The sequence below is a fragment of the Natator depressus genome, chromosome 1 (genome assembly GCF_965152275.1).
Source record: "Natator depressus isolate rNatDep1 chromosome 1, rNatDep2.hap1, whole genome shotgun sequence".
NCBI classification, from domain to species: domain Eukaryota; kingdom Metazoa; phylum Chordata; order Testudines; family Cheloniidae; genus Natator; species Natator depressus.
In genome coordinates this window covers 228,235,911-228,248,912 of record NC_134234.1, presented here as the reverse complement: position 1 = coordinate 228,248,912, position 13,002 = coordinate 228,235,911, and the positions used below count along the sequence as shown (strand labels likewise).

Below are 13,002 nucleotides of genomic sequence, written 5' to 3'. Positions count from 1 at the left end.
CCCCTTCCAGTCCTATGATTCTATGAATTGATAACAGAAAATATGGTAAGATTTCCAGCTGAGCGTTTTGGGGTGCAAAACACTGTACTTCTGTAGCACCTTCCATTTAAATATCAATGGGGTAGATAGATCCTCAGCTAAAATAAGTTATCATAGCTCCACAGAAGTCAATAAACCTATGACAATTGAGACCAGCTGAGGATCTGTTCATAAAAAAGTGTTTTTCAAATTTTAATTAATTCCCATTAGGTACAGAAGAGAAAATGGAAATTAATAGCCTGAATGATGCTGAGCACCCTCACCTCCCAATTGCTGGAGTTCCACACACAGCCATTATGCAACTTACGTGAAGTTTTCACAAGAAAACTTTGGAAAAAGAACCCAGATCTTGTATCTCCAATCCTCCATTGTTTCCAATGCGACAATGTTAGTCACAAAACCTTTTCACCCTTACACAGCATTTAAATAAAAACCTTATTTCCTGGGGGCCCATAATACCATTTTAACATTTATGAAATTGTAAAAATGCAAACGGTGAAATGAAAGTTAGAGGTTACGTGGTGGATTATATTATTAACATTTATTTATATTGTGAAAATGCCTAGAGCCAACCAAGGATAGGGCCCCATGTACAATGTAATAGACAGTTCCTGCCCTCAAGAGCTCATAATCTAAATAGACAAGACAGACAGAAGATAGGGAAAAGGGATTTAACATAACAGTCCTCCCCCCCCCCCCCTTCACTATTTTGTTTCTCAAGTTTCAACAGAGATACCAAGCAAAAAAAGCTATTTGAAAACTAAAAGCAATTTCCAAGCACAGAAGCTTTGGCAGGCTAAAAGTAACAGGCATGTAAAACTAATTCAGTGCTGCCACCAATATGCATTGCTCAAAGCATTAATCACCAGCAGTATCAGGTATTCTTCAGATACACTATTAGTCACAGAGATGTTTTCCATAGCTGGGCTAAATTATCTTCTTTACTCCTCTCTTTTATACCTCATTGCTTTAAGAGATACCAATCTAAACCAATCTAAAGCAGCACGGTCTTGTGCAGGGCTATGGTACAGGAAAACACAATGGCTAAAGACCTCAGACTACAGGGCTGTGTTTTAGTATCTTCCTCATCTAGTTTCCCCTCTCTGTTAAGCGTTCAAACGGCCCATCAAGACAAATTCTCAATAAACAGCAACATATAGATCAGTGGTGGGCAACCTGCAGCCCATCAGGGTAATCTGATTGTGGGTCGCATTGATCCCGCAGCTCCCAGTGGCTACAGTTCTCTGTTCCCAGCCAATGGGAGCTGCGGAAAACGGTGGGCCACAGGGGCACGCTGGCTGTTGCTTCCCACAGCTCCCATTGGCCAGGAACAGAGAACTGCGGCCACTGAGCTGTGGGGGGCCGTGCCTGCAGACAGTCGATGTCAACAAAATGTCTCGCGGCCCGCAATCAGATTACCCTGATGGGCAGCATGCGGCCCGTGGGCCGGTTGCCCACCACCAATATAGATCAGTATTTCGTAAAAGGCACATCAAAGTTGGCATATGCGGGATAAGAAAAACTGTGCTTATGGACTGAACACTCACTGATCTGAATTAGCTGCAAGCTTGTTATGCTCATGAATAGTTTCTTGGACACAGTCTTCAAGCATTCGAACATGGCTGTCACTAAAAGAAGGGGGGAAAAATTTACTTAGAAAAAGAGAAAAAATTAACCCAAATACTTTAGTAAATGGCTTATTACTTTTACAGATCAAGAGGATTTTGAAAAACTCTTGTGGCTATATTTGTTTCACTACCATATTGCTCTTACTGTTTTGGCACATAGATGCAGCACAAATAAGAGCAAATGTCGGTTTAAAAATTCTTCAACAGAAGTATAAACAAGTTTTGTTTTGCAATATTTAAAAAAGTCAATTTTAATTAAATATACACAACTTTATCTTTTTTCCTAGATACATGTACATTTGAACAAAATTACAAATCTTATTCACTAAGCCCCAATCTGCAACTTTTTATGCGTCTGTGGACTGCTCTGCCTGTGAGCAAGAAGGCACAAGATAGACAAGTCCCTTGACCTACACTTGAAAATTAATTTGGATTAAAATATGTTGTGAATTTCAAGTACAATAGCTATTCAGGAATGTACAGACCCCTCATCCCTCCCTTATTCATGAGTAAGAGTACCTTCTTCCAATTTAGCTTAATACACTCTGATTTCTGAATAGCTCCATGTGGAGACAAGCTTTAATTTTGTATCAAAATTACTAACTCTTCATAAACCATTAATCCCAAGAGAACTATGCTACTATACTCCTTAACCCACCCAAACTCTTTAAACAACTCTCTTCTGGAAACTCTCTACCATTAATGCTCACTTATGTAAAACAGGGAGCTGTTATCTTGAATGCCTCAGCTGACCTTTCCTGGTGGAGTACATTAGGTGAGAAGTTGTCAGTAGCCAAAAACTAACTAACTATTAAAGGCATTATATGTCAAAATAAAAAAACACTGAACTACATCAAGGAAAAAAAAAAAGAATCAGAAGACAAAGGATCTAGCCTATTTATAGAACCATTAATTCCCCCCCCCCCCCCCAAAAAAAAAAAACCCACAAAAAAACCCAAAAATTGTATAATCCTGTAAATACCTTTTGGCATTCGTAATGCAGATTATTCTTCCTCTGTTTCCAACACGTTCTGCATTTTCCATTAGCATGGTTCGGGCCTCATGCTGGTATTCTGTGATTTTGCAGAGTGTTTCTACTGCTGCAACCAAACCATGCAGTATGCTGCAGCATTCTGGGTCCGCACGAGGATTAGGTGGTCCGACAGCTGCTAGAGCTGCCATTAACTGGTTAAAAAGAAGAAAAAAAAAGTTTTGTTGTGAAGTTATGATCTTAGCTATTATAGTAAAATGATCTCGTACTAGAAGTCATTAATTACAATTTATTCTACATACAAATTAACATGGTCAGGGGAGAAAAACAGAGCAATATTCAACTGATTTTGACCCATAACCAACTTGCTGGGGTAAATATTTAGCCCTAAACTCGCCGCTCCCAGCAGCAGTGCAGAAGTAAGGGTGGCATGATAGGGTGCATTGCCACCCTTACTTCTGCACTGCCTTTAGAGCTGGGCACCCGGCCAGCAGCCACCGCTTTCCAGCCACGCAGCTCTCAAGGCAGCGCAGAAGTAAGGGTGGCAATACTGTGATCCTCTCTATGACAGCCTTGCGCCCTCCCTCTTGGGTCAGGATCCCCAGGTTGAAAAATGCTGACTTAAGGGCTTTACATGTTTATTATTTTGCTATCTCTAAATACATATTCATGCTTTGTTACAACACCATGAAATTTAAGATTTAAATATTAAAACCGTGAAATTCAAGATTTTTAAAATGCTATGAGCATGACATTTACAAAAATGGACAATGAATTTGGTAAGGCCCTAGCTATTAGCCAAGACAGTCAGGGACACAGCCCCATGTTCCGAGTATCCCTACATCTCCAACTGCCAGAAGCTGGAACTGGAAAACAGGGGATGGATCACTTGATATTGCCCTGTCCTGTTCATTCCCTCTGAAGCGTCAGGCACCGGCCACTATCAGAATTAGATGGATCACTGGCCAGACTAGTATGGCTGTTATGTTCCTAAGGTTGCAAAACCATTTCCATTATCTTCCTTTGTTACACATTTCTAGTTTTCTGAAAACTACTTCTTTTGGGCTGAAAATTATATTTCTTCTCCATACTGACATTTCACTAATATAATTAGGCCAAAAAGAGGCTCATCTGAATTAAGCTTTTGATATAGGTCCTGATGAGGATGTTCTTGATAGTTCTTTCTTACCAAGACTATGTATGATCAGTTGCTGTTTCTGATGGCAAAATTAGACCTTCAATAGTTTACTTCAGATGTTAAAATTAGAGCAGGCAGGGAAACAGAAAATTTTGGGGCCCAAACTGAGACAAACTGAAAAACTCAATTTTTCATGGAACTGGGAGTTTGTTTTATTTTGCTTTGGAAACACGTTTGGGGATTCCAACATGAAATATGATCCCCTAGGTCCCAGGCTCCCTGGAAGCTCCGGGACCCCCACTCTGAAGCAGCCTGCCCAGCAGGCTACCTAGAAGCCCTGGTTCCAGGGCAGCCCACTAGACAGGCTGATTTGGAGTCAGGAAGCCCTGTGAGCCCCAGCCTACCAGAGGAGGGAGGGGATAAGCTTGCAGGAAACCAGCCTGGTTTGCAGGTTTACAACCGAATTTTGACAGAATCAACATGTTTCTGCAAATCTATCAAATTATTATTTTCCAGTGAAAAAGTGTTCCATCAGAAAATCTCCAACCAGCTCCAGTCAAAATGCAAACGGAGTTTGTGATAGCGCCTATTAGGCATTCTCTGCCCCAAAGCTGGAGGTGTCAACACCCTAACAACCCCCTTCTCAGACTGGGCTACCTACAAGACTTACTCCTCCAGATGCTTAAAAGGACCAGCAGGAGACACTGACCAATTGGGAGCCAGCAGGCCAGTTAAGGCAGCTTGCCTGCTTCTGCTTGGGGCAGAGATAGGTGAGACTGGGAAAGAGGAGTTACTCGGTGCTCTCCCAGAACCCCATGGCCAGGTAAGGGCCTTGCTTTCAAGTGCTAGCCTTGACACAGACAAATAAAAATAGACAAATTTTGAATTTGTTAACCTTTTTTAGACTGACCCTGAGCTTACGGCAGAGACCTCCCTACTCCAAGCAGGTGGCCATAACTTATAAACCAGTGGTTCTCAACCTTTCCAGAGTATTGTACCCCTTGCAGGAAACTGATTTGTCTTATGTACCCGCAAGTTTCATGTCACTTAAAAACTACTTGCTTACAAAATCAAACGTAAAAATACAAAAAAGAAGTGTCACAGCACACTATTACTGAAAAATTGCTTACATTCTCATTTTTACCATAGAATGATAAAATAAATCAGTTGGAATATAAATATTGTACTTACATTTCAATGTACAGTATATAAAGCAGTATAAACGAGTCATTGTCTGTATGAAATTTTAGTTTGTACTGACTTTGCTAGCGCTTTTTATGTACCCTGTTGTAAAATTAGGCAAATATCTGGATGAGTTGATGTACCCCCTGGAAGACCCCTAAGTACCCCCAGGGGTATATGTACCCCTGGTTGAGAACCACTGTTATAAACTAATGCAGGGAGTGCTTAGAGTACCATCCCTGGCCCTGCAGGGGGTACTACAGAGAAGTCAAACCTGTGATGGAGTACCTTTTAATTATGTCTTTAAATTACTTTTTTTTCCTTCTTTGTATTCCCACTGTGTTTTAGTGAATTTCTTTACAAGATTAATTTTGGAACGTTTTGCAATAAAGAGAATTTTATAGCTCTTGCCTATTTTCCTTTGTTATAGTTACATGATTGTGATTTTAAAGGATGAATAATAAAATAAACAAATAAAAATTCAAGTGAGTTTAAAAGAGGAGCTAGTTTCATCTAGATTTGTAAGAATATGCAAATAAAATTAAAATTTACACAAGCTAAAAGTTGTTGTCTCTATTTAAACCATTATCTTAAGATGAAAAGTAACTGAACTGCACACACACAAAACCTTATTCTGTTAGAAACATACAATCTTTCTAAATCCAGAATTCTCCCTCAAACAAATGAATCAATTATTATTCTCAGAAAAAATATACAAGACAAAAAACTAAAACATTGATGTTATACCATGATAAAATGTTGCCTACTGAATATACTAAGAAAGCTTATTCTTTCACTATAATTAATTTAAACTAGCCTCACAAAATAAATAGAGGTATCAAGTACTAATCATACCTCCTGCAAGTTTTGGTCTTCTTGGGTCCAGGAATTTAAGATATGAGCCCCAGAATCACTTACAATGAAATTCACCTAAAAGGTTACAAAGCAAATTTTAAGATCACAGTAATGTATTCTTTCTTCTTATACGATAATTCTCACATGCCCATAAATAGAGCCTTGCATGGATACAAAATTTTTATCTACAGCCAATCTGCAAAAACGGTCCACAGATAAAAAGCAGAAATCCGCAGATTAGCAGGGCTCTACTAGCAGCTCCATGGGTCACCATGCTCCAGTGACACAGGGCTGTGCCAAGCCTGCAAGCCCCAACCACTTTCCCCCAGAGACCTCCTGCCCCACCACCCGCTCTGCCCTCGCTGCACCTGCTTCCCCCACTCCAGGCAGAGAGGCTATAATCCTGGGCCCTTGTGTGCAGTGCCACCCTCCCAGCAGGGGGCTCGGACATCCCTATGCAGCCATGGCAGCTCTAACAAATGCAGACCTGGCCAGGACAGACAGTGGCAACAACTACGCTCCTCACAGTGCCTGTCGTTGCTGCTCGCTAGTTTAAAGTACAACGATACCTCTTTCAAGATGGCACTTGGCTCACTGCGCAGGAGCCCATGGTTGTGCTCCTTTCTGGGAGCTGTAATTTAAGCAAGTCTGAGCAAGCCGGGCACTACAGCCGCCAAAATGCTCAGCGGGCTATTGCCACATATTGCAGCCCCCTGTGGTGGGATTCAAAGAGCTGAGCGGGAGCCTGAGGGCTGGGTGACAGCTGCTCCATTTGGATGAGTGTGTGCTGCAGTCAGAGCTCCATTCCCACCTCCTCCACCCCACACCTACTGTTGGGGCCACAGCATCTGCCTTGCCCCCATCCCATGTGTTACAGCGTCACCCTGATTTCTGAGAGATTGGTAGAGCCCTGCGCAGATACAAAATTTGCATCTGCATCCAAGCCACAAGCTGCCAAAAATTGTCTGTGGACATAAAGCCCATATCCATGGATTTGCAGGGCTCTACCTAGAAAAGGTCAGAGTGCCACAGTATTATATTTATAGGTCATTCAAACCTCATTTCATTTTTGCATCAAACTAATTTGTGCCCATAGGTTATAACAATTGTGCTAAATCCAGACTAACATAATATCTCCTTTTTATTTTAAGCAAAGATCAAGCATTTAGAAGTGGTGTGATGACAAAGAAAAAAATGTTCATGTATACTTAATTATCGTTTTAGAAAGTCATTATTAACACTGACTTCATATCCTGTGTTAGTAGAGTATAAACAAGGAGCTGGTTTTGACTGTTAACACTGTAGTTACCATTGCAAACTAACAGGAGAAAAAATGGAGCAACTCCCGTAGTATCACATTTATATTTTCATTAGCAATAGCTATTTGAGCACAGATGTATTTTTTCTCTTATTTAATTAAACACAGCACTTAATCAGTGAGTAGAATCTGCTATCAAAGGAGATCACTGAGGTAAATACCCTAGTGAGCTATGATGATAGATTAGATAACTTTATGAGCCTTCACTGCAAATGTTCATACTCATAAAGCATTTAAGCATGTACTTAAGTCCCACGGACTTCACTGTAATCTCCATCATGGGACTTAAGTACATGCTTAAATGCTTTGCTGAATTGGGGCCTTAGAGAAATTACAATTTATGCTTAATAGCAGAACTGCCACTCCATTAAATTTGCACTGCAGAGAGCCACAAAAGAATTCAACACATTTAGGACAGAAAGGAGTGGAACAACCTTTAAACAACAACAGTTTGAAGGGTCACAAATGGGCCCCAATGACAAATCTGGCATTCTAAATCTTATAATTAATTGTGAAGTGTTAATTAAGAGGCACAGTGCTTACTCTACAAAACAAAAAGGATAAAAAAATTGCGTTGTGTAAAACCTTTCACTTTTAATTTATATTTCTTTAATAACTTACTTTAAATTTATTTTTCTTACAAATATACATTGCCTGTGTTATGTTAAAAAAAAGTTCATCTTTTATTGCCATTCACAGTTCCTTTTCTCATTAACACAGTGATTCTCTTTAAGTTATGTGCCAAAGTGTGGACACCTAAAAAAACCCAAAAGTCTTAGAATTTGTTAAATATACTACCAAGATACAAATGAGAGTCATGCTGGGCACAGTGGATTATGGCAGCTGGATGTCATGCCAAGCATGCACCAAGGAACACCCTTAGGATTTCGGATTTCCAGGTTAGTGAAAAAAGGAACCATAAATCACAGAAATAACTTGTTTGGTCTTAAAGGGAATGGAGAGGTCTCAAATGCGTGCCAAAAGAAAAACAGCCTAAGTGATCCATTATGTACTCCTTAGTTTTGTCCAAAATGTATCAGCTTAACTCCAAAACAAAATAAATGAGTTTGTGAGAACAAAAAGGCGTGCTCCAAGTCTGTGTTTTATGTACTTTGTATTATTTAAAAATACTCTGAATGAAGACTAACTTATTACAGCAAGATAAATGGGTCATAACACATTATCAATCCTTCAGCAAGGCTGCATTTTCCTCTCCCCCCAAAAGTGGAAGACCAGCATTACAGAAAGCAGGGCTAAAGCATGAAGCCACAGGGAACTGTCTCCTATAATACCAATCAATCCTGCATACAAACAATAGACCTAGAGGGCAGTACATTTTACTGTCATTTCAGCAACAGAGTCAGATATGCCAGTGAGGGCAATTATTCTATTACTCTGCCTTGCTTTTACCGTTATCCCATTAAGTACCACTCCATACTCACTCGGAGACATCTGTGACTAATTATGTGCATGACTAAATAAAAGAGGAAAGTGAGTTTCTCCTCTAAGATGACATTTTCCTAGTAATACCAAGTATTTTTTCATCAAATTTTACAAAAGTTATATCCAAGTCTGTGTAGAGTCAAAATCTGAATTACATAAAACCTGAGATCAAAATAAATGATTTAACGTTTAAATGTATCTTAAATAATTATTAATATTCTTATAGTTGGCGTGGATTTAAACACTCACCCACAGAGTTTACAACCAAAGCAATGAGATAGAGCGGATAACCAGAAAGTGAAAAACTAAAATTAAACTGACTATTTTCATTGTTCAACTGAGCGAAAAGGGTAATGCAGCAGCTTAAATGGTGAAAAATTCAATTTTTAAAATTTCCATTGTTTTTAATCTAAGACACCTGCTTTTCAATCTGACAGCATCCAAACATAATTTTAAAAGAGCACCCACTAAAATGAGACAATCTCTACAATAAGCAGTACTTTTAGAAGCACTTACCAGTTTTTTGAAAGGAAAAATATCATACATTATTCTACAATATTCCATAGATGATTCCACCGAACAGGTCCACAGTGATTTTGATATGGGTGCCAGAGGTATGATTCCTTGGGTCCGATTCTTTACTAACATGTCAAACTCAACATGTTGTCTACATGATTCTGCCATATACGGACAGTGATCCACAACAAAAACAGTTTTATGGGACTCAGAGAAAATTTTCATTTTCCTCCTGAAATGAATAAATCCTGAAATCAGACAAAAAACTTACAAAGCAACAGGAGAAGACCACTATACGAACTTAGAGCCTTTGAAGATGTTTAGTGTTATTTCATTTAAATTTGTACAACAAAGATTAACTTTATTGGAGAGCTGCTGTTGGTAAGATTTTAGTTACAGATGCACAAATATTTCCACCATAAATACCCATTTGCATTGATTGTTTGCCTTACTTATGGTTGGTATTTAAAAAGAAAATCCTTCTGAACTAAAAACTAGTAATACACAATCCCTGCCCTGGAAGAAACCACGTTCCCCAGAAAGAGAAGAAAACTGAAGAGAATGTGATAGAAAAAGCAAATAATAAATAGGTACTACTTTTTTTTGCAGTTCATCCTCATATAAGGATTAAAAATGAAATTAGTAAGCAGTAAGTTTTTTTGCCTGTATATCTAAAAATATACCTTAAAATATTATTTCTGAAAACAACAAATTACAGAGCAGGCAGCAATTTTTCAGCAAAGTAATTCATTGCAGTGACCTGAAGAAGAGCTCTGTGTAGCTCGAAAGCTTGTTTCTCTTTCACCAACAGAAGCTGATCAAATAAAAGATATGATCTTACCCGACTTGTCTCTCTAACGTAGTTCATTATATTTGTAGGCACAGCCCTCAGCACACATAGCAAAGCAAATTCAGTCAACTAAATTTAGCTTTCTCATTACAAGATTTTCACACCAGAAATTATGCTAACTAACTTTTAAAAAACCACTCATCTGTATAGTTTTTTGTGTTTTGTTTTTTTAGCCACTTATCGTAATCTTGGCTGGTGGTACTTAAGACAAACAGTTTTTAAGAGCAAAGAAACTTTTCTTTTACAGTTTGTTAGTTTGTGCATTTGTCAGCGTTTTGCAGATTGTCAGTTTCTCTTCCACCTCTGCACACAGAGATTTCCCTTTTGTTTGTATGGATCTTTTGCACAGCAAGAGGAAAGAAAAACATTTTAAAGAATAAGAAAATGCGATTGCAAAGTTAAAAATTGGCATGGAAACTTGGGGGCACAAACCTATTACCTGAAACTATTTTAATCCTCACTTCAAATAATGAATTTAAGTTAACTGTGTCCTTTCAAAATTGTCATGCATCAAAATATTATTTCCCTGTTCAACATGGAGAACTGTTTAAATGAAACATTGCTAGCAGAAACCCTACTGCAGTCTCCCCATCCTCAGCATCAGGATTTTTGGACAGTTTCTAAACACAGCTAAGACACCGTTTGTAACCAGGATGAATGTAGATGCAAACAGTATTACAGCTGTGCTTCTAAACAAGTTTCAAACATTAAAAGGAACACAATTGTCTAACGTTGCTATTCTGTAAGTAAACCAAAGAATTCAGTCCCCAGACTATGACCTATTTAATACTACCAAGCTTTTGTATCTTCCCTTACATACAGATATATTTTTCAGAACCTCCTATTATGAACCATTCCAAATGAGTTAAAAGTATTCTTGATTGATGCTGACCAAATAGGAGAAGAGGTCTTTTAAAAACTAACAAAACTCTGAATTCAACTGTACAGTCCCCGGTGAGTCTACTACCACAGTTCTCACACCATTTGGATGGTGACACAACCTCCTTCACAAACACAGATTTAAGGCAGAAATCAAGATGTTGAACTTTTAAGTGCCAGAAGAGAAGGAACTCAAGATTATGTTCTACCAACCATGCTTCCTCATATTCTGGGCTCAACCTTTGATCTCTGTATCTGGGAGTAAGTCATGCCAGTTAAGTAATGAAAAGTTTTCACAGACTATCTGAATCATTTTTAAGTTTTGCCTTCGTGGCATCTCACCAGGTCTTTAACATGGGCTTAATTCTGATGTGCTCAGTATTGAAGATGGCATTTTTCAGACCCATCCATGTTGTCAATGTTCTGTTTTTCCACCTTAATTTGTTTTTTTGTGTTGTTCAATAGCACATTTGATCTTGAAGATCTAAAAGAAACTCAAATTCTGCATTTTTTAGAATGAGCACAAATCTTTTACTTAAAATAAAATGTAAACATTGTTTTAACTACTGACAATCTGTTTTTATAACTTCAGTCCACTGAATCACTTATATACCATTTCCTTCAACTCTAGGTATACTAAGTCAGAAAAATTCATCCCCTGATGTTTGGTGGCAGTGTAGATACACTTTAATCACAGGGGGAGAGCTCTCCCGACGATAAAAAACTCCACCCGGAACAAGTGGTAGTAGCTTTATTGCCGGGAGATCAAGTGCTGTCTATACTGGTGCTTTTCAGCGCTAAAACTTTTGTCACTCAGGAGAGCGTTTTTTCACACCTCTGAACAACAAAAGTTTTAGCGCTGAAAGTGGCAGTGTAGACACAGCCTAACAGTTTGCAAATCCCGATCCAATTTATAATAGCTGGTCCCACCCACTATCCATGTCACACTCCAATTATTCCTTCCAATCCTCTTTGCCTCAAGCCTTCTAATTTTTAGAGATTTCCTGTTATACCCATTAGGAACCTTGATGTTCTTATTGTTTCCCTTTTAAAAACAGGAAACATTTTCATTCACAGATTGAGTTAGAATGTTTTTAGAATTAAAATCATTCAAATATGTTTATGTAAAAACTTTAGAATGGGTCAAAGTAACATCTTTTGTCAGATCAACTTCTGTTGATGAAAGTGACAAGCTTTTGAACTTACATAGAACTCTTCTTGCGAGAACTGAAATTTGAAGCTTGTCTTGCTCACCAACAGAAATCAGTCCCATAAAAGATATTACCTCAGCCAGCGTCTCTCTCAAATCCTGGGACCAACACGACTATAACACCGCTGCAAACAAAATTTGAATGACAATGCAGTTAAAAAAATAAAGGAACCAAGCAAACCACACACACATGCTGGGTTTGGTTTTCCCCTGGAAATAAACAAGCAGGTTTTACGGCCTAGTGCGGACAGGGTCACACCATGCTCCACCTTCAGGTGCGGTTTTCTCCTTTCAGCCTCTAAAGGCTTATTCACACTAGCAAGCTCTGTAGATGATCTTAGCAACAGGCGCGGCTGTCCGGGTGGCAATAATAGTTTAAATACGAGCACAGACAGACCGTAACCTCCTCCAGCACCGTGCGAAGAAGACTTGGGCCTGGCATTAGTTGAAGGAGCCGGAACAACCAGTGGCAGAGCCGGGAACAGAACCCAGGAGCCCCAGCTCCTCAGACAGACAGACAGACACCGCGGGTGGGGGGTGGGTTCTCTTACTTCTGCCGGAGAAGCGCCGCCCGGGGCCCCCTCTGCCCACCCAGGGAGCGCGCAGGCGCACTTGGGCTTCACACCGGGATGGGAGGGCGGCGCGGCGGCCTGGTGCCCTCCATCCCCCTCCTGCCGCCGCTGCCCCACAGCCCGGCCCCGGCACCCGCGGGGAGCAGCCGGACTCCCCGCTGCGCTCACCCCTCAGGCTCCGATACCCTGAGACTGCCGCTGAAGCCAGGAGCCCAGGGGCCTGTCGCTGCTGCCCCGGGCTTGGCTACAGCGATGCGCCCCGCACCCCGGGCCATTCACTCCCCCATGCTCGTGCCTGGCCACCGTCACCACACTGGTATCGCGAGACTCGGACACTTACACACCCACCGTCCGTGGAGCCTCTCGCGGGACTTCCCACCG

General features: G+C 40.1%; 1 protein-coding gene across 3 annotated transcripts in view; it reads right to left on the bottom strand.

The window, feature by feature from the left end:
- Positions 1-12,931, bottom strand: part of INTS13 (integrator complex subunit 13) — a 31,546-nt gene extending 18,615 nt beyond the window's left edge. Inside the window, exons 1-6 of one of the 3 annotated variants that reach the window (XM_074937249.1) lie at positions 12,790-12,858; positions 12,125-12,174; positions 9,111-9,342; positions 5,834-5,908; positions 2,650-2,852; positions 1,587-1,667 (exon numbers count right to left, since the gene is read on the bottom strand). In XM_074937249.1, the coding sequence (XP_074793350.1) occupies positions 1,587-1,667; positions 2,650-2,852; positions 5,834-5,908; positions 9,111-9,335 (584 nt within the window). In that variant the 5' untranslated portion in view covers positions 9,336-9,342; positions 12,125-12,174; positions 12,790-12,858. Of the gene's footprint in view, positions 1-1,586; positions 1,668-2,649; positions 2,853-5,833; positions 5,909-9,110; positions 9,343-12,124; positions 12,175-12,600; positions 12,619-12,789 lie in introns of those variants that run through there. The other 2 variants (XM_074937240.1, XM_074937256.1) reach the window with 2 other exon arrangements.
- Positions 12,932-13,002: the final 71 nt, after the last annotated feature.